General features: G+C 41.8%; 1 protein-coding gene across 6 annotated transcripts in view; it reads right to left on the bottom strand.

Annotated features, from left to right (window-relative positions):
* Nucleotides 1-272: 272 nt before the first annotated feature.
* Nucleotides 273-26,347, bottom strand: part of hip1 (huntingtin interacting protein 1) — a 299,671-nt gene continuing 273,596 nt past the window's right edge. For all 6 annotated transcript variants that reach the window (XM_078548458.1, XM_078548462.1, XM_078548459.1 and 3 more), the window contains 11 exons: nt 23,538-23,645; nt 22,131-22,267; nt 20,479-20,589; nt 19,345-19,403; nt 14,496-14,589; nt 13,590-13,690; nt 7,802-7,907; nt 7,191-7,314; nt 5,039-5,100; nt 4,207-4,315; nt 273-2,319 (listed from right to left, as the gene is read on the bottom strand). In XM_078548458.1, coding sequence (XP_078404584.1) covers nt 2,309-2,319; nt 4,207-4,315; nt 5,039-5,100; nt 7,191-7,314; nt 7,802-7,907; nt 13,590-13,690; nt 14,496-14,589; nt 19,345-19,403; nt 20,479-20,589; nt 22,131-22,267; nt 23,538-23,645 — 1,022 coding nt within the window. In that variant the 3' untranslated portion in view covers nt 273-2,308. The remainder of the gene's footprint in view (nt 2,320-4,206; nt 4,316-5,038; nt 5,101-7,190; nt 7,315-7,801; nt 7,908-13,589; nt 13,691-14,495; nt 14,590-19,344; nt 19,404-20,478; nt 20,590-22,130; nt 22,268-23,537; nt 23,646-26,347) is intronic.

The following is a 26,347-nucleotide window of genomic DNA, read 5'->3' as shown; positions in this document are numbered from 1 at the left end:
TTAAGTCAAGTTTAGACTAAAGGGTAGCTGCCTATGGAAGCATACATCCACAGTAAACACAAGCAAATCATATTAGGAAGGAGCCCAAATTATAATCACGTTTAAATATCTTGGGCTGGCAAATGCCTGGGGGTTGAATACTTTCATGTCCTTTGAAGCAGGAAAGATTGCACAGGAGGCAATGGGCTTGGGGGTGGAGGAAGGGGGAGGGAGTAAACAGAACAAGTGTTAGCTAAACGTAAGGAATTAAACAAGAATTAATCAAAACAACAGAAGCTGAAAATCTCCATTTTTATGATTTTAAACAAATATTAAAAAGTATAAAGTCGGGCGTGTACAAAGTTGGAACAAGTTCATTACAAGAGTTTGGGTGCAGGGTATCGCTTCTGTAAGTGTGCATGGGATTAAAGAGTAATGCTACAGCATTTGAGCTCCTGCAAATGATCAGTCACAGTTCACAATAAAAGGGGAAACATACTCTCAGCAGTTTTCATACACAGGGCGTGGGTGGGCACTCACAATCAATGTTCAACTAATAGAACTTCGAGCAATTCAATTCAAACTTTTCTCCTGAAAAGTTAAGATATGAAAAAGGGAAAAAAAAGTCCAACATTTTTAAGGAAGGTAATAGTCAAGACACTTTGAAATACATTAGCAGAACTAGCAGCGAAAGTAATACTTGGCTGTTAATTCAGTCTGAACAACTCTTTAAAAACACATTTTTCGCAAAACAGCAACAAACCCAAATGTTCTCTCACTGGAATTAACTAGTGAACCCCCTTCACCAGCACAATGTTTATATCAAAAGTGACATCACATTATTGTTTTGCAGGCATCGATTGATAAACTGTTTGGAAATGTTGTTTTTTCATTTCTTCCTTACTCGAGACATCAACTTTCACTGGAATATCCCAATGTCTCATCCTCTCTCCGGGATATTGTTCCAAGGATGCCAGCAGTCTCTCAGTGCCTTGTCCAAGAGACCACAGGATTTAAGTGTTCCATTTTTTGGAAATGGAGTTAGAAGTGGAAGTTATGTGGCTGTTTTGCTCTTTCATTTCTACCTCCATAATTCCCCATAACAAGATAGGATAGTAGCTTGACCCTCAAGATGGTTACTGTAGCAGCAAGTTCCACCATACACAAAGGAGATGGAGGAAATCAAAAATAAATGATTGTGAAAGGAAAGATGTTATCATCAGCCAGTTAGATAGCACAATGGGGAAGCTTGATAAGTACATGAAGGAGAAAAGAATGGAAGAATATATTAATAGGGTAAGATGGAAGGAGGCTCCTGTGGAGCATAAACATTAGCATAGACCAGTTGGGCCAAATGGCGCATTTCGGTGCCATAACATGTAATGTAATGACAGAAACCTGGGAGCAGACCATAAGTTTCCCCTCTTGGTGGTGAACAAAACACAATGGGACTTCCAATGGCTGGAAGGTCACTTCCTTTGTATAAACAGTACAACCAAATAATTTATCTTCTCACCATCGCTGCTGAAGACACTGCTGCCATGCCATACACGCCACAGCTCCAAAGGGGCGTCACCCATCCTCTGACAACATTATCAAATGGGCACACCTTTTCAGCCAGCCTGGACAGTGAGTGCTGGTAAATGAGTTAATGTTGGAGGGCATCACCCATGTCATATCCATTTTTTAAGCATGTTACATATCAACAAGCAGGAGCAGGAAGGCTAGCTTATTTTTATTTAGCTGTTCCTAACTTGTCAGCACGAAGACCAATAGGGGTGCCCCAACTGCTGCCCCAGGCTATATCAGCCAACTGAGCAAAGGCAAATTTGGGTCATTCTGGTCTTTATAGCTTAGCACTATAGCAAGTGGTTCCTTTACCCACTAAACCTCTGCTTTGAATGGAGGAAAAACCAAAATACTTGAAGTTATGACAGTCCCATGTTTTGTTGGCAGGTTACCGATATATGCCAACAAAAGGGGTATCAATAGTTAAACCAAGATTTGCTGTGGGCATTGGAAATGAATACACTAACACAATACTTACCACTAGTGTGCAAATATAAAGGAAAAAAAAATATACATATAATAAATAAAGGAACAGGACTGTCTCATCTTGAAAGTAATAGCATCCAGAATACAAGTGGAAAACACTGATACAGAAATGGAGGACCATTCCCAGTCAAGGTTCGTGGTTACTGCACAGATCCTCTTGGTGCTGGAAAGAATGGACTGGGTTTTGTTTGTACAGAGAGTTTGCACTGTTCATTCATTCTTGGACCGGAAACTATATTCTCCCAATCTCTGCTCTTCCTTCTCCACTCTGGGCTTACTTGGTGTCTGCATTTAAAAAGAGGTAATTATTATAATATTTATCTCCTGTCAATTGCGTTCTTCATCCTGTGCTTTGCATTGCTCTCCCAAAGATGTTAAACTCTCTGGTGCCTAAGCTGCATTCTTTATACCCAAGTGTGGGCAGTTTCTTGAGTTATTCAGCAGAAAAATAGGGTGAGATGAGGCCATACCTGGTCTGTATCCTAACTCCCTCTATCCATCAGGAAATACTTTATGTAAGTTCTCCTCAGAAAACCCCTGGTGCCCTGGTATCACTCTGGCGGATGTGTGCTATACTCCTTCAAAGGCCAATGTATCCTTTCTACAGTCCCAAACTGTACACAGAACCCCTGGTGTGGTCTAACCAGGGCTCTGCATAGCTGTAGCAAAACCTCACCCCATTTACATTCTAGCGCTCCAGATGTAAAGCCTAAAATTCCATTAGCCTGTTTGTTATTTTTGGTGTCTAACCACAGCATTTTAGTGATCTATGTACAGGGAATCCTAAATCTCTTGGATCTCCGCAGTTCCGAGCTTCCCATCATTTAGAAAATACTCATCCATCTGTCACAGTTTTGTCCAATCATTCAGTGCTTTTTGTGATTTTACGGTCCTGGCATCACTATTTACTATGCCGCCTACCTTCATGTCATTGACAATCTCAGATATGGTAATGCTGTATTATCAAAATCATTAATCGATATAGCAAATAGTTGAGGCCCCACAGCACAAAGCCTTGTGGAAGGCTAGTCACTTTTTGTCCCCCATTCAAGCCCATTATCCCTAGTCTCTGTCATCTACTGGCTAACCAATTTGCTGACTAGGTCAATAAATTCCTTCAATCCCATGAGTTTTAAATCTGATCTTACAGTTTCTTATGGAACCTTATTGAATACCTTCTGAAAGTCCATATAAACTACATCCATAGATATTCACCTGTTTTCTAGGTTAGTTACTTCCTCAAAAAAGCCAGTTAGATTTGTCAGACATGATCTTCCCTTTATGTTGTCTGTCTCCAAACAAGATCAAATTTATCTCAAGTGCTCAGTCGCACTGTCCTTAATTATGGATTCCTATAACTTTTCCACAACAAAAGAAACTAATAGGTCCACAATTTCCTAAAATGAGCTAAATAATATTTAGCAGGTCTGGCAGCATCAGTGAAGGGAAAAAATTGAGTTAACATTTCGGGTCAGTGACCTTCATCAAATGGGTCATATTCTGACGAAGATCATCAACCTGAAATTTTAATTCTGTTTCTCTTTCACAGATGCTGCCCAATTTGAATATTTCCAGCATTTTCTGCTTTTATTTCATATTTTCAGTATCCATAGTATTTTGCTCTTCTATAATTTCCTGATTTTTTCTCTCCTCATTTCTTAAATAACTAAGTTACATCTGCAATTTTTCAAACTAAAGTAGCAGTTCCTAAATTGAGAGCAGTTTAGAAGATTATAGCTAAACCATCTACAATTTCCTCACTTACTTTCTTCAAAACACTGAGGTGGGGATTTATCAGTTGCTAGTTTTCAGTTTTTAGTGCCATTACTTTTGCCCACCAGAGGTTAAGCTGGACTGGCTTACAATTACTTGGTCTATCCCTTCCTCCTTTTTTAACAATGGTAGAACATTAACAAGCGCCCAGTCTTCTGCATCGCACCTATAGCCAGAGGAGATTGGAAAATGATGATCAGTGCCCTCGCTATTTCCTCCTTTGCTTCTCTCAGAAGCCTGGGATACATTTCATCCAGGCCTGGTGATGCATCTATTTTCAATGATGCTAAATCTCTTAATATTTCCTCCGTCATTATGTTTATTCCCTCCAATATTTCACACTCCTCCTCCAGATTACTACTAGAAAGAATGGGGCAATCTGAAATAAATTACACACACCTTCATCCCAGCCCTCAGAGACTCCTGCCAGCTCGTAATGCTTTTTCCGCAGTCCTCCCAGACGCTGCCTCTCTTTCTGTAGTTGGCTCTCCAGTTCTAAAACGCGAACCTTCAGTTCAGAGATAAAAACATATTTAATTTAAATATTCCCTAGCAATGTTCTGGCATCACAAATTCTGGTGAAATTTGACTCAGGCTTGTAGAGGCCTGCTCTTATTTTAATGCACATTACACCAAAAACACAGGAAAAGTGGAAGGAATGTCCATTGAGCCTATCAATCCCATTCCTTCTGCAGAACATGTGTAAGTTACCACATTAGACCATCTCCACTGGTTCAATCTCCCAAGAGAAAGTTCTACAACAGATATACCCTAATCTTCAACAGTAAATCAAACAAAACTGCAGAACACACATCAATTATCAGGTCTCCACTGTTGTCCTCCAGGCAACAGAGTGGGAAAGGTAAATTATCCTACCAGAGAGAGAATTTTTAGTTCTTCAAATTATATGCATCTTCTTGATATCAGCATACCTTCCCAGAAACTGCAAGAAGAGCATGCACAGGGAAATGTCATAATTTCTTATTCCCTCAATTGTATAGGACTCAGACTTGTTGGGTAAGTTCACTTTGATTAGAAGCTGAAGTGAACTAGCCACTTAACATTAATTCCCCTGTAGATGTCCCCATGGATGTCAGACCATGGTATGTGACGCGTACATTTCATTCAAAGAACATGGAAGATAAAACGAGGCAAGTAATCCCCTTGTTTCATTGCTTCAGGGAACCATTGAAAAGGAGCAGAGTGCAATGCAAAGGCAGCTTTACAGTACCTGTGAGTCCATCTCCTGTCGCTTGATTTGTGTCAGTGTCATGCTGGAGAAATCCATTGTGTCTGGAACAAAGGAATGAAAATGTTAGACAACTAGTTAGACCAAAGAAAATCTCCAGACATGCAAATAAGGATCCCCACCCGCAGTTCACTTCCTCTCTTCCTTTTATAAAGTTGCTGTTTTTTTTGCTGGGATACAGTTCTGTGGGCACTGAGTATTTTCCAACAGTTTGCTCGAGTGGTCTTCCTCCTGCGTAAGCCCACACGTTGAAGTTACTCAATCATGGGGCATGACAGCAAAGTCCAATTCTATTCTCAACCAGTATCCATACACCTCCAGGAAACCACTGGACAGTCTGACGGAGTGCTGCACTGTTGGAGGAGGTGCCATCTTTCACAAGACATTAAACCCAGATCCCTTCTGCCCTCTCGGTAGGTACAAAAGATCCTATGGCACTATTTTGAAGAGAAGGGGAATTCTCCTTGGTGTCCTAACCAATAATTATCCCTCAACCAATATCATTAAAAAGAAACAGGTTATATAATCATTGTCTCTTTGCTGTTTGTGTTCCTTGCTGTGTGTAAATTCTCTGCCGTTTCCTAAGCACTTCAAAAGTACTTCATTGGCTGTAAAGCGCTTTGGGACCTCCTGACGTCATGATATGTGCTATAGAAAGGCAAGTCTTTTTTCTTTAGTCATCAGAAGCAGAAATTCTGGATGATTTTCTCTTCCCTAGCTCAGAGATTCAGGTATCCTTACAGCACTTGGTCTGTGATCAGCTAAGTCAACACAGAGCAGGGATTGCGCCTGGAAAACACATGGAGTTTGAAACTGTATGCTGTTTTAGCAGGCAGCAAATCATGTTAGCTTGATGCATGTTTCCTTCATTAATTGTAGGACTTTGCATATCAATCCAAAGGGACTCTCTCAGCATAAAACATTTCTTGCAGCAACTTGCATTTATACAATGCATCTCTTATACAGTACATGTCTCAGAAATGTACAAAGAGCTCTACATACAATGAATTGTTTTGAAGTGCCCTTGATGTTTGTGTACAGGTAATTGGTATACCATCTCCCACAATGAGATAAATGACCAGTTATTTTGTTTTTTGGCAGTTTTGGTTAATGGAGTGTTGGTCAGCTCTCCTAATAACATCGACATGAACCTATACTACAAGACTTTGCCTCTGTTTTATCTGAAGGGTGATATTTTTGACAATACAGCGTTCCCTCAGTACTGCATTGAAGTATCAGCCTGGATTGCAAGTCCTTAAATGAACAATTTCTAACTAAGAATCTTTAGTCCCGTCATCCAAGCTTCAAGGTTATAAATATCTTTTAAATATGCACACAAAACTTTGCAAAAACACTCCCATACTGACTTTACTCAGTAGTGAAATGAATTGGAGAAGACCAACATAATCTGAGCAGCTCAGTGTGTTAGAGACTAGCTTTTCACATGGGACCACAGGTTCATGTAATGAAAATCTCATCTGACTACTGGCTATAAGGGTCTTGTGAAATAAGATTGTGCAGTCACAATTCAGTTCCTACTGAGAATAAAACAGAGAAAGGTCATAACTGTTGCCAAGATGAGCAGTTTCTTCTTAGGTTGGGATTAGGGCACATGTTGGGAGCACAATTAATACAGTTTTCCTCTACATCTAATCATGCCATATCTCTTGGGTATGCTTGATGCTGCTGAAAAGCCCACTCCTCCGCATGAGGAACATGACAATATTTTTTTAAATGACCAGTACTTTCACCAACTTCTACTTGACAGCTACTTTGATGCCCACTATGAGGAGGACTCTTACAAATAATTATCCAGTTATTATGGGCTTGGTGAATTGTAACATTTCATCAAACACTGCACTGGTCATCACTGGCTCTCAAATCAGCTGCGACTCTCTATGTCATTTGACTTTCAGTATTAACGTTGTTGTTAAAATGTTAACAATAAATTAAGGATAGTGACATAGCCTCAGTGTGTCCAGATGCTGCCTGACCTACTTAGTGTTCTGAGCATTTTCTGTTTTTATTTCAGATTTCCAGCATCCGCAGTATTTTGCTTTGGAGCTGTGTGGAATGACTGACTCCCACCCTTTGCTTTGTATTAGACGCATGTGCAGGATGAACAGTAAACTACCTGTTTCTTCAATCTGGGATTTTCCTGACTTAGTGGAAGCCACTACACTGGCTGTTGCCTCGTTTACTCCCTTGGATGCCTGCCGCAGTTTTCCAAGGTTAGCGTTGTCTTTATCTGCTTTCACCTACAAGAAAAGAAAACCATTGTCACAAATAGCCAGACAGTTTTCAGACAATGCACTGTAATCTTTCCCACTGTATCAAAGTCAGAAGGAAGGTTGATAGAGGTGTCCCCAGATATGCTGAAATAAGGGTATTTTGATTTATTCCTGGAAAATAAATAATATCTTTTTCTTATGCACATGTAGGATGATAGCCACATTTGTTTCCTCACTTAACGCACTGACATAAATAACTGAGTGTAATATAAGGAAGGAGCAGTTACTTTTGCCATTCATCTGTTTATTTTGGGTTTTTTCCCCCGCCAACACTAAAAAAATATACACGATTTGAATAATGCTCATTTATTGTTTTTCAATGCCCTTTGCAGTTCTATATTGGAAAGTTTTCTATCCACTTTCCTTGGGTTTGATTGGTGCAGTCTCTATTTTACTGCTTGTGATTCATTGCTTTTTTATAAATATGAGTCGATCACTGCAAGAAATCACTTACCTTGGATGCAGCCACCAGCTGTGCTGTACTAGCTGCGATCTCATGAGAACACACCATCAACTCCTCAAACTTTCCCTTTCCCTGGACAACCATGTCTGCAGCATCTCTGAAGAGAGAGATGAGGGAACACTTGAGTCCAAACCATTAAATAAACATCAATAGCTGCACAATAAAATAGAAATAAAATAAAATCTTCCTAACAACACTGTGGGTGTACCTACACATGGACTGCAGCTGTTCAAGAAGGCAGCTCACCTTCTCAAGGGCAACTAGGGATGGGTAATAAATGCTGGCCCACAGCGAAGCCCACATCCCGTGAATGAATGAAAAAAATAGAAGATTGTAACATCTGAATCATGAAGCCATCTGCTGGTGCAAGCACATTACAACAGGAAAAAATGCATCAATATTAAACTACCCCCAAGGGCTCAGCATGTGAATACACCACCCGACATTGAACAAGAGCCTGGGATAAAGAAGGGCCATTCAGCCCACTGATACTCATAGAACCATAGAAACGTAATAAGGTTATGACGCAGAAAGAGGCCATTCAGCCCATCATGTCTACACTGGCCATAAAAAGAGAAAAAAAGCTAGCTGCTCATTCATAATCCCACTTTCCAGCATCAGGTCCAAAGTCTTGCAGGTTACAGCACTTCAGGTGCATATCCAGGTACTTTTTAAAAGAGTTGAGCATTTCAACCTCAACTACCAATTTAGGAATTCCAGGCTCCCACCACCCTCTAGGTGAAAAATTTTTTCCTCATGTCCCCTCTAATCCTTCTACCAATCACCTTAAATCTATGGCCCCTGGTAATTGACCCCTCAGCTGGGGGAAGCAGGTCTTTCCTGTCTACCCTATCTTGGCCCCTCATAATTTTGTACACATCAATTAGGTTACTCCTCAGCCTCCTCTGTTCTAAGGAAAACAACCTTAGTGTATCCAATCTTTCTCCAAGGCTGCAATTTTCAAGCCCTGGCAACATTGTCATAAATCTCCTCTGTAATCGCTCCAGACCAATTATGTCCTTCCTGTATCCTGTAATGTGGTGACCAGAACTATACACAAAATTCTAACTCTCTAGTATAACTCCTATGATATTTAATTGATTTTGAATAACTTGAGTTTTTGCCTCTATTATGTTGTTTGGTAGATTATTGCAAATATTTACTGCTTTTGGATCAGGAAGATCTCAGGTTCAATCCATGTTGTGGTGTTACCTGATACATGGAAATTACAACACAGAAACAATCTTAATTTCATGTTCCCTCCCTGTTCTCATGTCTCTTTGTTTCCTTTTCCTTCAGCCATCTGTCTAACCTATACTTAAATGTTGACAGAGCCCTGTGTAAAAATATTTCTCCTGTTCTCGCCCTATATCTCCTACATTTAACCTTTTACATTTCTCTCCTTGTTCTAGACTCATTAGCCCTAAAAAGAGTCTGTTTCTATCTCTATTCTGTCCTTCAATAATTTTAAACATCTCTATCAAACCACCCCATAATCTCCTGCATTAATGAAAACAGCCCCAATTTTTCCAAACCCTCCTTTGTATGTGTTTCCTCATATCAGGCAGCATCCAAGTGAATCTGCACTGTTCCTTCTTAACAATCCTTCCCCTTGAGTGGAAACTAAAACTACAGTACTCCAAATATGACCTGGTTCAGGTTTTATACTGAATGACCGGTGCATCTCAATTTTTTTTATATTCTTATACCTTTAATCATTAAACCCAGCATTCTATTAGTGTTTGTTATGGCTTTACCAAAGTCTGACTCCGCAACCATAAATACCTCTGCTCTTCTATATTACCAAGCTTTCCCACATTCAAAGTATATTTTGAACAAAAAATACTACCTTATATTAACTATCACAGAGCTCCAATTGCCAGAATTCTGCCCATTTCACCATCTCATCAATATCCCCTTGCAGCTTCCTTTGGTACTCTGAATTATTTACTATGTATCTGCAGACCTCACTCTAGCCCTATATCTAAATCCTATATTGCACAGTGAACAGAAGTGGTCCCAGAATAGAACTTCCAGCTATCTGCAAAACTGCCATAACTCATTCTCATTGTTTCCTCCCTTTGAACATTCATAATTAAAACAGCAACCATAGCAGAATAACTGGCCTCAGCATCCCAGGGCTAGGGAAAAGAAAATGTAGTTAGGGCTCACGTTCCTGTGTGCTATGTACTGGCACTCAAAGCACAGGTATGGACATGGCAGGGCTCAGCTAAGATAGAATCACAGAATGGTTACACAGGAGGCTATTCATACCTTTATGTCCATGCTGGTTCTCTGGGAGAGCAACTCAACTAGATCCACTCCCAAGCTTTTTCCCCCTAATGCCAGGCCTTTACACAAATCACCTGTGGTTTTGCACATAGCAAGTCAAGATCAAGTGCAGTGCCTCTACTGCAGGAAGGGTGTAATTGCAGCATAACTTGTTAACATAGTCATCATAAATGCAATAAGAAACGTTGATAAGAAGTGCGCACAGGCTCTCAATGTTTACACATTAGCAAACTGAGTAATGGGGAGTAGATAAATACTACCCCTCCACCTGCTCCCCATCCAATAATGGTGAAATCCTACCTAGCTTGTAGATATTTGGAGTTTCATGGGCATTTTCCATTCCAGCTAATTCGCCCATTTCAAGTCTCCACATGCAGCTGGCATTGGCTACAGGACTGTCACCAAGAGGCTACATAAAGTAGTATTCAAATTAGTGTCCTGGCATTTGAATTGTCCAGAGCTGTAAACATTTGTGCTCCAACTTCGACCCACAACCCACACTTACCTTCTCCTTTAAACTACAGTCATTCCCTTTTAAAAGTTTCAATGAATTCTGCTTCAATATGGTTTGTGGCAGAGAATTCCACATGCTAAGAACCTGCTCCGTGAAGACATAATTGCGAACTTCCCCTTTAAATCTACTCTTGGTTATTTTAGATTTGTGTTATTCCGTTACTGTCTTTCCAACTAGTGATAATATTCCATCAATATCTACCTTATCGCAACCATTCATAATCATGAAGACATCCAGTAACCTCCTCAGCACTAGTGAAATAAAACTCACTGAGGAGAAATCTTTTCTCTCAGAGGATTGTGCGACTTTGGAGCACTCTGCCTCAGGTGGTGGTGGAAGCGGAGTCACTGAATTGTTTTAAGGCAGAGATAGATTCTTGTCAGGCAAGGGAATCAAAGGTTATCGGGGTCAGTTGGGAATATGGAAATCGAAACACAAGAAAATCAGCCATGATCTTATTGAATGGCAGAGCAAGCTCAAGGGGCTGAATGGTCTACTCCTGTTGCTATTTCTTATGTTCTTAAGTCTCTCCATTACTGTAGCTCCTCATCGCTGTAGCCTTAGTGAGTCTACAATGAGGCTTTTCCATTATTATATCCTTCCTAAAATGGAATGTTCAAGATAATACTTAATGCACAATACTCCAACTGCAGCCTAATGACATCTTGTACAAGTTTAAGATTTCCTTCTTGCTTTTGTATTCTACACCTTCAGATACAAAATCAAGGGTTCTATTTGCCTCGAGTGAGGAGTGGGAATCAAACCAATCTAAATAAAAACAGAAAATACTGGAGATATTCAGCATGTCAGGCTGCATATGTGGAGAGAAAAAACGAAGTTAGCATTTCAGGCCTGTGGCCTTTCATCAGTTCCAATTGTTTTTCTCCCCACAGATGCTGTCTGACCTGCATTTTATGCTTTAATTTCAGATTTCCAATATGTGCAGTATTTTGCTTTTGTATCAAACCTACCTATCCTGTCAGTTTTTTTATTCATTCATGGGATGCAAGCACTGCTGGCAAGATCAGTATTTGTTTCCCATCCCTATTTGCCCCTGAGAAGGTAGTGAATAGCCATCTTCTTGAACCATTGCAGTCCATGTGGTGTAGGTACACCAACAGTGCTTTTTGGAAGGAATTCCAGATTTTTCAATATATTTCCAAGTCAGGACTGTGTATGGCTTGGAGGGGAACTTGCAAGTGGTAGAGTTCCCATGCATCTGTTGCCCTTGTCCTTCTAGATGGTAATGGTTGCAGGTTTGGAAGATGCTGTCGAAGGAGACTTGGCAAGTCACTGCAGCGGATCTTGTAGAAGATTCCTGCTGCTGCCACTGTGCATTGGTGGTTGGGAAAATGAATTCTTAACATGGCAAATGGGTTGCCAATCAAGCAGGTTGCTTTGACCGCGGTAGTGTTGAGCTTCTTGAATGTTGTTGGAGTCGCACTCAGTCAGGCAAGTGGAGTGTATTCCATCACAATCCTGACTTGTGCATTGTAGATGGTGGACAGGCTTCAGGGAGGTGCACAATTCCCAGCCTCTGGCCTGGACTTGTAGGCACAGTATTTATATGGCTGGCCCAGTTCAGTTTCTGGTCAATGGTAATCCCAAGAATGTCGATGGTAGGGGATTCGGCAATGGTAATGCCATTGAACATCAAGGGGAGATTGTTAGATTCTCTCTTGTTGGAGATGATCAATGCCTAGCACCTCAGTGGTGTCAATGTTACTTGTCACTCGTCAGGCCAAGCCTGAAAATTGTCTAGGATTTGCTGCATGCAGGCATGGACTGCTTCAGTATTTGAGTTGAGAATGGTACTGAATACTGTACAATCATCAGCGCAAATCACACTTCTGACTTGTGATGGAGGAAGGGTCATTGACGAAACAGCAGAAGGTGGTTAGGCCCAGGACATGACTGAGGAACTCCTGCAATAATGTCCTGGAACTAAGATAACTGGCCTCCAACAACCGCTACCATCTTCTTTTGTGCTAGGTATGACTCTAACCAGTGGAGTTTTCCTTCAATTCCCACTGACTTCAATTTTGCTAGGGCTCCTTGATGCCACAATCAGTCAAATTCTTCCTTGGTGTCAAGGGCTGTCACTCTAACCTCCCGAGTTTAGCTCTTTTGTCCCACGTTTGGACAATGAGGTCGGGTGCTGAGTAGTCCTTAAACTGAGCCTCGGTAAGGTTATTGTTGAGTAAGTTCTGCTTGATAGCACAGTCAACTTCTTTCGAGTACAATCACAGTTCTTGGTTTTCCAGGAGTGGGACATGAACCCACAACCCTCTGATTCAAAGGCGAGGGTGCTATGAACTGAGCCACAGCTGACACCTCCGATAGCACAGTCAAACTCTTTTGAGTTATCAACAGTCACAGATTGCAACTCTTTCGAGTACAATCACAGTTCTTGGTTTTCCAGGAGTGGGACATGAACCCACAACCCTCTGATTCAAAGGCGAGGGTGCTATGAACTGAGCCACAGCTGACACCTCCGATAGCACAGTCAAACTCTTTTGAGTTATCAACAGTCACAGATTGCAACTCTTTCGAGTACAATCACAGTTCTTGGTTTCCAGGAGTGGGACATGAACCCACAACCCTCTGGTTCAAAGGCGAGGGTGATATGAACTGAGCCACAGCTGACACCTCCGATAGCACAGTCAACATGCCTTCCATTCACTTTGCTGATGATTGAGTGTAAACTGATGAGTCAGTAATTGGACTGATTGGATTTGTCATGCTTTTTGTGGACAGTACATACCTAGATAATTTTCTACATCGTCAGGTAGATGTCAGTGTTATAGCTGTACTGAAATACCAATAAATACGAAACTTTAAACTCCACATTGGATCCTAATTAACAGGACATTAATTAACACTTGTGATCCAGGTTAAACAGCACAATTGCACATTTGGTGGAGTTCCGCAGGTGACTGACAAAGATAAATGAACAGCAGTTGCAACACTTACACCAACACAGTGGCTCCCCAGCCTACAGCCTTTGATGCAGAGATGAGGCCTTCAGTCCACCGTGAGTTCTTAGCGTAGAACTCTTTCTGCGATGCTGCCCCCTGTAAACCAGAAACACAATATTTATGATAGTATTTCCCAAAACTTTCTCTTCATCTCTCTTAAAGGTGCTTACGTCTTGCTGCATCTGGTTCCTCATTCAAATGCCCATTTTTCATGCACAGGCCTGAGTGCCAATAGGATATTCACCACAGAGGGAACCAGAGCCATGCCCTCCCTCACATAATGTTCAAATATCTGGCTTTCCAGCAGAGCAGCAATGGGTTGTAGAAATCCTGGCTAAATTTTCACCTCACTAATCCAAAGGCTGTGAGGATAATTGTAACATCTTAAACTCAACAGATCAGGAATCAATCTTGGGACCTTGTTCTAGGCATGGCTTTGTACTATGACAAGCGGTCTCTTTGAGGGAGCTCACCCATTAAGAAGAACGGGAAGGAGGGATTCATTACACCTAATCTGAATCATGAAATCTGATTGATCAGAAAGGCAGCATAGTCGTAGGCAGTTAAATAATGTGGTATCTGGCATTGCAGAAAAAAATCCAGTAAATTCTCCACTATGTCCTCCTGACCTCCTGCCATCATTTCAGCAGAAACTCTAGGGAAATGGAGTAAATAGCCATTTTGGTCATTTGAGATATTAACTGAGGGTTTGGGAAGGTGGCCTGCTCATGAGTCTTTGCCAGTATTGCCCCTGAGCTTTGCGAGCGGCCTGAGGTACAGTCTCATGTTTCATGATTCTTCCAAAGCTTTCAATCAACTAACTGCCCTGCAACATTTTAACTCACATATTGTCCTGTACACTCATCAAACTTCAGTCTTATCAATAAGTTTTTGCTCTTACCCTTCCACTCTCCACTATGTCTCTCTGCAGATCCTTCGATGTCAGAACCAACATTTTGATTGCATGCATCAGATCAGTGCAGGAGGCAAGGATCCTACAGGAAATAGAAATACAAAATACCTGTCAAATAGTTTCCTCCTAAATAATTCGAAACAACTTCCATGTTTAAACGAATTGCAAAAAATACTCGATCCATTTAAATTTTTACGTGCCATATCTCAAAACTTTCATGGAATGGTTATAGTACAGGAGGCCAATCAGCCTGTCATGTCTGTGCCAGTTCCCTGCAAGGGCAACTGAGCCTGTCCCACTCTCCCATCTTTTCCCCATTACCCTGCAGTTTTTTTCTGTTCAGATAATTATCCAGATCCTTTCAGGAAACAAACTTTTAAAAAGCTAATCTTATGTCACTGGAAATTGAAAGAGTAGTTCAGAATGAAAACCTCATTCCATCCCTGACCATATCCAACATCGTTATCAGGTTCTTGAGTTCAGTTTTTCGAAAAAGAATCACTTTAAACTAAATGACCATCACTATCCTCCAAGATTCTTGGCCCACAGAGTGTTACTCTGCTCCAGGACCCCAGGCAAGGCGATTCCTCTACTCCGATTACCCCAACTTGTTACAATCCACTATTTAGAGAGATTCCTCCATTTAAAAGGTGCCCCCAGTTGCAAACTTTCCTTCAATGTAAAGAGCTTCCCTGTAGTCCCAGGTCTGTCATATTCAGATTCAAAGTCTGAAACGGTCTATAGTCATCAACTATCCATCTTATTTCTCCTCCGTATTTCATCATTCATCAAGACCAAACCAGCTCTCCCAACGAGGCCTTAATATTCAAAGATATTTCAAGAAAAAAAATCAGAAGACAGACACGTATAAACTGCATAGAATAGTCCATTCTAGAGGTAGCAAAGGCTTCAGCAGCAGATGAGCTGAGGCTGGGGTGGAGAGGGGCAATATGATGGAAGTAGGTATCTTGGTGATGAAGGGGACACGGAATCAGAATTCCAGCTTTGAATCAATTGGGATGTTATACTTGCAAACAATCCAGTTCAGATGGTGGCCAAGGAAAGCAATTTTAAAAAAATTCTTTCATGGGATGTGGCTGTCGCTGGCAAGACCAACATTTGTGTCCCATTCCTAAGTGCCCTTGAACAGAGTTGCTTGCTAGGCCATTTCAGAGGGCAGTCAAGTGCATTGCTATGGATCTGTAATCACATATAGTCTAGACTAGGAAAGGATGGCATGTTCCTTTCCCTAAAGGATATTAGTGAACCAGATGGATTTGTAAAACAATCAATGATAGTTGTCATGGTCACCATTACTGAGAGTAGCTTTATATTCCATATTTATTAATTGAATTTAACAGCTTCCGTGGAGAGATTTGAACCCACGCCCCCAGAGCATTTGCCCGGGCCTTTGGATTACGGCTCCAGTAACATTACCATTACACCACCATCTCCCCTAATTGGTGGCTAGGGAACAAAACTTGTGCCAGGGTACAAAAACAATGGCTTTGGTTTTCCCAATATTTAGTTGGAGGAAATGTCTGTTCATCCAGTACTGGTTGTCAGACAAGCAATGAGACAAATCACAGACAGTGGAGAGAACAAGAAAGGTGGTGGCAAGGTACAGCTGGGTGTTGTTAACTAACCAGACATTGGATGATGTTTTGAGGGGAAGCATGTAGATGAGAATTAGGAGGGACCAAGGTTAGGTCTTCTGGGCACTCCAGTGGTAAAGATATGAGAGCAGGAAGAAAAACTATTGCAGGTGATTCACTGACTATGGCTGGATAGATAAGAACGGAATCACTCAGTCCACTCAGCTGGACGACAGATGTTGCAAAAATGTCTATAATTTCGTGTTTCTCGTGTTTTAGGAATTGAATTTCTGAATGTGAATTAAATGGGGAAAAAGAAACCTAGGATAGAATTTTCCCATCGGGCCCGGAAGGCAATTTCACGCTGGTGGGCCAACTAAGGCCTGCCCAGCGTGAAACGTGAGCGGCAGCGCTGCCTGTGCGGGTGGGCAGAGTGTGAACCAGGCGAGCGGGACTTTCGTACATGCGCACAAGTGCACACTACATTACCTCAGAAGCACAGAGCTGCCTCAAGGAGATGAACTGATTTGAAAAAAAAATTAAGATTTGATAAACGTTATGAAATATGTCCCCTCATGTGACTGTCACATTAGCAGGAACATGTTATTTATGAAGAATTTAAGTTTTTATTTAATTTTTATTTGCTTTTGGAAACCTCATCCCACCCGAGGATGAGGTTTCCTAAAAAGTGCAAAGTGCTTGGCCTTTTTGCCTGCCCGTCAACCATAAGGTTGAACGGGCAGCAAAAAATTTACTTCAATTACCTTTTAAATGGCCTTAATAGGCCTTTTAATTGTCTGTGGGTGTGCTGCTGACCCCAGTGCACACCCACCAACCGAAATATCCCGAGAGTGCGCGATGACGTCGGCACGCATGCCCGACATCATCATGTGTCATTTTACGCTTGGTCGGGTCAGGCGCATGCCCACCTGCCGAGCTAAAAATTTTACACCTAGGTTTAAGAAACTGTAAACACCTCTAAGATAATTACCATTCAAAGGATGGTCCATGTTTACTTGAAGGGGTTAGAGTTGAAGGTGTGAAAACAAAAAACAATGGGTCGTTCTCTCTTAGTTTAGGAATGGAGCTAGCAAGTCTAGTTAGACTGCAGTTGTCCCATTAGGGATTTAAATTATTAATGTAATTCCCAGATCAAAGGAAGGTTGGAAGGCAAATGTTAAACAAGGGATGTTCATAAAGTATCCATTTACTTTTCAGATCAAAGGACAGGTTTGGGAATTGAAGTTAATTAGTTGAAATCTCTATCCGGGACATCCCAGGTATGCCATGTTGCCAGGGGGATAGGTTGCAGGGAACTACCCTTTTGTTTGGGCTCATCTGTGTGATTTTCTCAGAGACACAGGCAGTTTAGGTCTGGAACTTAACATACGAAACAACTGGAACAACTTGGAAACAAGCAGAGAGAGAAAGCTGACAGGAGCAGTAGACCACTAAGGAGGCAGTGAAACAAATGCTTAAGCTGGGGTTTCCACAATCCTGAGGAGTTTAAAGTGAGTTGGTGGGTCTCCTGACCAAATGCAAGTGGCAGGCCCCCAAGAATTCGTATACCTCAGCAGGAAAACGGAGGACATTGGAAGAGGATGGTATGGCAAACAGTCAAAAAACTACAGACAGAACTAAAATGATGAGGGATAATTTACCAACCACAGTCACACAATGTCATGAGACTGATGAAGGACATTTAGTGCGGTGGCAGGGGCGGGAACTGGATTAGAGGAGTCCAGACATAGAGATGCAAGAAAGATGGGCACAGATTTGGAAGCAACGCATTTAATGACTAAAGACGGGAAAGCAAGAGTGGAGACATGACAGTAATTTTCAATGATGAATGAGTCAAAGGTTGTTTTGTTTTGGAGGAAGAGGGTGATGATAACAGATTTGAAAGGTCGGGCGTGGGGGGGGTGTCAGAACTTAAGGAAAAGGAACTGTTAACAATAAAGGCCAAAGGAAAGTTGGGTGGTCAACAGGTTGGTGAGAAAAGTTTCAAGGGAGCAGGAGTTAGGTCTCATGAATTAAAGGAGCTTTGGAGAGAGCATGAGGTTGAATAAGAGAGAAACTAAAGAAAGATACAAGTCCAGGGCTAGGGCAAGGAGTCACACTGTTCTTTAACCCCAAAGCCTGGGTTCAAATCCTGCTCAAACCGATAGGATTTCTTTCCCTTCAACCTTAGACTTCCAAAGGAATGGAGTTTCAGGAATACAGATATCCAATTGCAAACCTAAATCACTTTAGCTTTCTGACTGCATCTCCTGATGATACTCAACTAACTCCCTGACGCATACACAAGAAGCAAGGGTCAAGTACAGGAAGGTTATTGACACCTGTGGAGAGAAAATTGGGGATAAGAAATATTACAATTGATGCATTGTTTTAAAAGTGCAGGTTAAAGCAGTTATTTATAAATCTTTGCAGCAGACTGGAAGGAATTATTCATTCAGAAGTTCAATTCAATGCAAAACACAATATAGTCAAGAGCAACAAGCCTTTTAATTTTTAATATTTTAATATTTATAGCAGCAGTAAACAGAATATGATTTGTCTGTCAGAATACTATAAAATAGGGCTGAATGGGAACTAAATTGGTCCATGACAATTCTAGGCAATGGGTGGGAATGGGAAGTGAACCAGCCGACTGGAATTTTGAGCAATGCGTGTGAATGGATAATGAACAAGTCCATTGGAGTCTGTACAATGGAAGTGAAAGAAAACTAGATTAGACAGAGTCCTGTTGGAATTCTAAACAATAGAAAATGATTAGTCTTTTGGCGTTCTGCACATTGAAGAGAATGACAAGTAGATTAGTCCAATGGCATTCTAGATAGTGGGAATAAATGGAAATAGTCTAAACCCATGGAATTCTGTAGAACAGAGACAAATTTAATGGAGATGGGCCAGCTCGACATTTGGCCATTGTTTTGGGTCCATTTGCAACAATACATTGATCGGACATTTAATGAGAAAGTTGTAATTTTTTGTTTTGTGGCATGACTTTTTGGTTTAAAGAAGTATAAAGACCACAACAAATGACAGAGGGTCTCACATAAATTCCTTTACAAGCTTTTTAGTTTTCCTGACTGAGGCATTGACATGTGGGGCTCTACGAGCAGGAGGCTCACATTGAGACTGTGTAAAATGACCAGCATTCTGCTGTGGAGAAATCTTGACTGACACCCAAGCTTCGTGTAGACTGATATAAATTCATGCAACTTGAAAGCACTGACCTCTCATTCACCTCCAGCTTCACTCCTGTGTCTCCTGCCCTCGACTTGCTCAGCATTTCCTGGTTACAAATTTTGTAAAAAAAACTGTTTTAACTAGCAGCTTTGAAATGCAACAGCAGAAATCCATCCTGCTCCAACAATCAGCCAGGGAAAGGCTGGTGTCTGTTTCTTTTGTAAAGCCATTGAAGAATAACAAGCTGAGTTCTGTATCACGTCAAACTATATTAAAGACTGAGCTATCTCTTGCTAACATCATGTTAGAAAGTATTCATGAGATTAGGCTCGCTGTGTGAATATATGTACATAGTCCCAGAAAATATGACTGTCAACTTATTGCAAATAATAATCAGTCACAGTTATGCACAGAACAGTGTAGTTAATAATAAACAGAACCTGTAATACAGATCAGCAGCATTATGTACAGCACTTTGTGTCTCTATTTCCTTAGAGCCATCCAGATTGTGCTGCCTTTACCCAACTTCACCAATCCCCTTCCCCTATCTTATGTAGCTTCTCAATGTGAAGCAGCCATATACAATCAAATCAGGTCTGATTGCCTTCTAGTAACAAACCTTTGTACTGACATTCCAGAACTGCAAAAATTGTGCGGGAAAAAAAATCTCTAAGAAAATACCTTTTTCTAATTTTCCCCAAAGGTTTCAGGTTTCTGCACTGCTTGCTTTGCTTGTGGGAGATTTTCTTGCTGTGCCATTCTCAGTCAACATCATAAAGCTGAGCAAGAGAATACCCAATTGTCATCACTATACCAGAGCATAGTAACCAACAGGACTCCCATCAGGCCCTCATCATCTGTCTCTCCCAAGTGAAGTACAACAGATTTTATCATTGACATGGAGAAGCAAGGCAATCCAAAAGCAGAATGTACCGCATCATGCTACTCCGATACAATATTCCTTCACATATTTGAATTCATAATTCTCTTCATGTGTACAACTGTTCTCTCTTCCAATAACTTACTTTTGAAGTGCAACAGAATTGAGAGTTTTCATGCATACCTGTGTCTACCCATCCACCAACAGAAACTGTACCCAGCTATAGAACCAATTTTTCCAAAATACAGTCTTACTAACTTATCTAATGAACTTAAAAGTACATTCCACTGATGTAAATCACCTCTATCCTTGCAGTAGCAACTTCAACAGCTGATGATGTGGCAGCCATTTCCTGTTCCACCAGATCACCCAGCTCCTTTTGTTTGATGTCTCTTCCTTTAGGCCTTAGCTCCTAAAATAACACACACAGCAGTCAGTAACACTGCACAGAGGGCACAGCAAACCATGGAGAAGGAATTTAACTTAGTCAATCCATAATTATAAGAGCCATTCAAGTTTTTCAGCAGGGACATAAATCTAGAGCCTTTTGCAAAGAAGGTCTGGAAAGAGACGCAATGGTTTCTGTCAAGGTCCATCCCGAGCAGCGCAGTGGCACAGGACTCTGTGCTCTACGGGCTGTTCCCAGGGACACACACTGAGACAAACATCAACTGCAGCTGGAGGATCATCAAATCGGTGAAAGACGCTCTTTGGTCTGCCCGAAACTTGTTGGTCTTCCGGTGCAAAGAGTTGTCCCCGACCGAGTGTTGCAGACTGGCACATTCCCAAGGTCCAGGACTACGTGTTGAGGGACGCACTAAAGCTTGGGGCAGCCACTGCAAAGGCCCGATGGGGAAAGGTAGCTGTCTAAGACCTTTCTGCCATAGTGCACCGAGGGGCTGGGAAAGGTACAGACGACCTCGGGCTGTACGGCTCACAATGAATGTATGCATTGAATACTAATTGTATAATTGTATTGAAGCACCTCACAGTGCAACATGATGTATGTTGATAGCTCCAATACCATTGCGCTGTCTGACTGTCTGTAATGACCATATTCAAATGATTGTAACATTCATTGATTGTAACATTCATTGATTGTAACATTCATTGATTGTAACATTCATTGATTGTAACATTCATTGATTGTAACATTCATTGATTGTATTGAAGCACCTCAACTTTGTAAAAGCTGAATCCGATTGCACTTTTTGTGATGGCGATTTAGAAATGTTTTGTAATGTTCTTCCAGATATTTTATGAATAAAGTATATTTTTCAAAAAAAATAAATAAATCTAGAGCATATACGTCAAGAAAGTCCTAGGTTTGATTCTTGTTCTATGTTGAGTCAGCTGGGGTAGCAGCTCAGGTGGCCACAACTGGCCTCTGCATTCATTGGCTAGGGAGTGAGGAAAATAAAAATTCTTTGCTATTCATGCTCCTGGTCATTCTCTATTGGTTCCTACTGGAAAACACATCTATACAGGTTTGGCTCTCAGACTTCAAAAACTATTGACCCTCATCATCTGGTCTCACAGAATGGTGACTTGGGTTAGGGTCTGGAATGTATACAATTGCTGTGGAACTGAACTCCATGGTGAGTCAGTGCCTTAGAAAAGGAGGAATATTAGAGGGTAAAGTAATTACAGTTAGGGGGCAGTGGATTAAAAACAGGAAATGTTGGAAACACTCAGGTCAGGCAGCACCTGTGGATAGAGAAACAGAAACATTCCAGATCTCTCTCTATAGATGCTGCCTGACCCGCCAAGTATTTCCAGCATTTCCCATTTTTATTCCAGATTTCTCCACGGTATTTTACTCACATTTTGTGGGGTAATTGATGGCATAGAGTGACACCCTACCAAACTAAGAGGCAGCTTGATGTTGTGCTACATTCTCAAGGCTATCCAATATTTTTTTCCAAATTTAAGAGGAGGATGTCAGCCTCTTACCTCCCCAATTGCGTTTATCTGGTTCAGACCTTCTCTCACTTTAGTGCAATCTGCACTGCTCAAAGTTGTAGTGTCCTTCAAACTGGAGAAGTAGGAAAGTACCTCACTCCCGCACTGCTTACATGCTTCCAACAGACCTAGCAATTAGAAATCAGAACCAACAAATGGTACGGACAAAATAATATAGCCATGGAACAAAAATTGCAACCACACATAACCTGCTGACAAGGGTTTTATTCCAAGGTCCGTTAGAGTTCTTTCCTGCCTTGCTCAACTTGCTTGTAATGACATTCAGCCCACAGAGTTTCTTTGAAGCTGTGGGCTATGGAATGACAAAGATGAGTCAGGGTTACTGCTCCTGCAGGTTATTCAGTGATGCCTGGTGATTTAACCTTGGAGTTAAGTTTAGCTATGGCATACCTGTAGCCAAACAGCCTGCCAATGTCCCTGGCAGATGCCCAGTTCCAAAAATAGCTATTTGTGTGAGGTACTGAGACCAATTGTCAGCTATTTAACAGTCCACAGGATGGAATCAATGACTGAAGAACACAAGGGGAAATAAACTGGGAAGCAAAATTAAAATAAAAGATGCTCATCTACTTTTTCACCTCTGCAACAGATTTTTTTTTTAAAAAGGTTCCAATGAGAACCAAACAGAATCAGAAAATATAACAAATAAACTGGACTTTTTTTGAGAAATTACTGCTTTTTTTAAAATGAAAAAGCAGAAAGCAAAGACCTCATAAGTGTGCCCCATTTATTTCTAACTAAACCACCATTCAGCATTCTGAGGTACTGCTGCCCAAATCAGTCAGAAAATCCTGTATCATATCAAATACACCCATCAAAGAACATCAAAATTCACCTGATGATGGAATGCTTGCATTCTTCTCTTCCCTTTAACAGGGAAGAAATGAATGGGGACAAATTTAATCGCAGAGGAAAAAAGGGGAGGGGAGAAACTGAGAAAAGAGGGAGGGGCAGAGGGGAGACAGAGAAACAAAAGGGGGGGTGGGATCAAGAAAGAAAAAGGTATGGGGGGGTGGGGGAGCCCAAGAAAGAAAAAGAGGAAGGGGAGGGTGGAGAATTGAAAACAAAAGTAGGGGGGAGTGTGGGCAAGAGGAGTGTGAGAAAATAAGAATGAATGGGATGAAACTAACATCCTTTGGGTTGGTAAATGCTCCACCTCCAGCCAGTGCTGATTTGGTTGATATCAGCGAAGGTGGTACTACAAGAAAAAAATCCCATTCCAATCTGTGGCTGGCCACCTGCATTGAGCTGACACTGATTCTGGGGATGATGAGCACCCAGGGATAAGTTGGTCCCTGACATGGAACCTCTCAGCCTACATCGCCATTGCTTTTTAAATCAACACATTTGCCAGAACAGATTAAGTGCATTACTTACGATCTGCCTGTTCCATTGGTACCATATGGGAGGTGGCACTACCCTGAACAATGGTGTCTCCCATCAAATGGGTAAAGAGGGTGACTGACTGCAGAAGATTGCTGACATCTGGAAAATAAAAAAAAAAACTTAAAATACTGTAAAGGAAAGGAGCACATTATAATGCCAACCATAACAGCTTAGTTAAGAGATCCAAAGTATTTCCACTTCTGTATAAACAATTTTTTTTCCATCCTTCCTCTCCTGAAGGTATTGACTCCTGCTGGCATACAGTTCTGTAGGTGCCAGCCACTCTCCAGTAGCTGTGGCCATGACCTTGGAGAGTGTACAGTGTGTGTCTGGAATTTATTCATCCGCAGGTAAATCTCTGTCAAGTTCGATCCTGTCCTCATCTGATACTTGCACACATGTGCTTTCCAGCAAGAATTGTACAATAATGTTCAAGAGCAGGAACAATGAATTCATTTCTCCCTTCCTTAACTCCTATTTTGGATTGGTGTATGAAAGAATAAATACATGTTTTATACCCCACGGGCAAATGATCTAAGAATTGTCCCAAGGGTGCCTCTTAAAATAGCCAGGTGGGACTGTGGGATATACTAAATGGCTAAGAATTGGGAATGCCAGTGGAACCTAGGTGTTTTTAGAAGCTAGAGAAGCTCACTGGATGGTCAGCTAGGCCAACATTCATTGCCCATCCCTAACTGCCCTTGTGAGGGTGGAGGTGAGCTGCCTTCTTGAACTGCTGCAATCCATGTGGTGTAGGTACACCCACAGTGCTATTCGGAAGAGAGTTCCAGGATTTTGACCCAGCGACAGAGAAGGAACGGCAACATTGTTCCAAGTCAGGATGGTGTGTGGCTTGGAGGGGAACATGCAGGTAGTGGTGTTCCCATACATGCATTGCCCTGCTCCTTCTAAGTGGTAGAGACTACGGGTTTGGAAGGTGCTGCCAAAAGAACCTTGGTGAGTTGCTGCAGTGCATCTTGTAGATGGTACACACTGATGCCTGCTTTGGGGAGTTTCAGATGAGTTACCCGTCGCAGAATTTGCAGCCTCTGACCTGCTCTTGTAGCTGCAGTATTTATATGGCTGGTCCACTTCAGTTTCTGGTCAATGGTAACCCCCAGGATGTTGATAGTGGAGGCTCCTGCAATGGTAATGCTATTGTATGTCAAGGTTGGATGCTCTCTTGTTGGAGATGATCATTGCCTGGCACTTGTACGTCATCCAGTTCATGCCGCATATTGGCACGGACTACTTCAGTATCTGAGAAGTTGCGAATGGTGCTAAACATTGGGCATTCATCCGCGAAGATCCCCACTTCTGACCTTATGATGGAAGGAAGATCATTGATGAAGCAGCTGAAGATGGTTGGGCCTTGGACACTACCCTGAGGAACTGCTGCAGTAATGTCCTGGAACTGATGATTGACCTCCAACAACCACAACCATCTTCCTTTGTGTTAGACATGACCTGAACCATTGGAAAGTTTTCTCCCTTATTCCTATTGACTCCAGTTTTGCTAGGACTCCTTGGTGCCACACTTGGTCAAATGCTGCCTTGATGTCAAGGACAGTCACCTCTGAAGTTCAGCACTTTAATCCATGTTTAGACCAAAGCTGTAATGAGATCAGGAGCTGAGGTGAACCCAAACTGAGTAACTCCTATTCTGGATTGGTGTATGAAGCAATAAATACATGTTTTATACCTGACAGGCACAATGATCTAAGAACTGTCCCAAGGGTGCCCCTTAAAATAGCCAGGTGGAACTTTGGGATATACTAAATGGCTAAGAATTGGGAATGCCAATGAAACCTAGGTGTTTTCAGAGGCTAGAGAAGCTCACTGGATGTGCCACTTGATAGCACTGTCCATGACACCTTCCATCACTTTGCTGATGATCAAGAGTAGACTGATGAGGTAGTAATTGGCCGGGTAGGATTTGTCCTGCTTTTTGTGGAAAGGGCATTTTCCGCCTTGCCAGGTGGATGTCAGTGTTGTAGCTGTGCTGGAACAGCTTGGATAGGGGCGCAGCTAGTTCTGGAGCACAAGTCTTCAAAACTATTGCTGGAATGTTTTCAAGGCCCATAGCCTTTGCACTATCCAGGGCCTTTAGCCATTTCTTGACATCATGTGGAGTGAGTCAAATTGTCTGAAGACTGGCATCTGACACTGAGGACCTCAGGAGGAGGCCAAGATGGATCACCCGCTTGGCAGTTCTGACTGAAGATTGCTGTAAATGTTTCAGCCTTGTCTTTTGCACCAATGTGCTGGGTTCCCCCAACATTAAGGGTGGGGATATTTGTGGAGCCTCCTCCTCCAGTGAGTTGTTTAATTGTCCACCACCATTCACGAATGGATGTGGCAGGATTACAGTGTTTAGATCTGATCTGTTAGTTGTAAAATAACTTAGCTCTGTCCATCACATGCTGCTTCTGCTGTTTGGCATGCAAGCAGTCCTGTCTTATAGCTTCACTAGGTTGATAACTCATTTTGACCTGATGCGATGAGAGTTCATGGGGTCCAAAGTCAACATTGAGGACTCCCAAAACAACTCCCTCCCCCGACTGTACAGCACTGTGCCACCACCCTGGTAGGGTCGACAGGGCTGAGTTTGCCGTTGTCATTTCTGGTGCCTAGGTCAATACCGGGTGGTCCGTCCATTTTCATTCCTTTTAGACTTTGTAGTGGCTTGCTAGGCCATTTCAGAGGGCATTTCACTGTCAACCACATTGCTATGCATCTGGAATCACATGTAAGCGAGACCAGGTAAGGACGGCAGATTCCTTTCCCTGAATGACAGTGAA

The sequence above is a fragment of the Cetorhinus maximus genome, chromosome 9 (assembly GCF_964194155.1).
Source record: "Cetorhinus maximus chromosome 9, sCetMax3.hap1.1, whole genome shotgun sequence".
Lineage (NCBI taxonomy): Eukaryota > Metazoa > Chordata > Chondrichthyes > Lamniformes > Cetorhinidae > Cetorhinus > Cetorhinus maximus.
The sequence above is the reverse complement of the archived record's forward strand: the minus strand, read 5'-3'. Positions and strand labels throughout refer to the sequence as shown.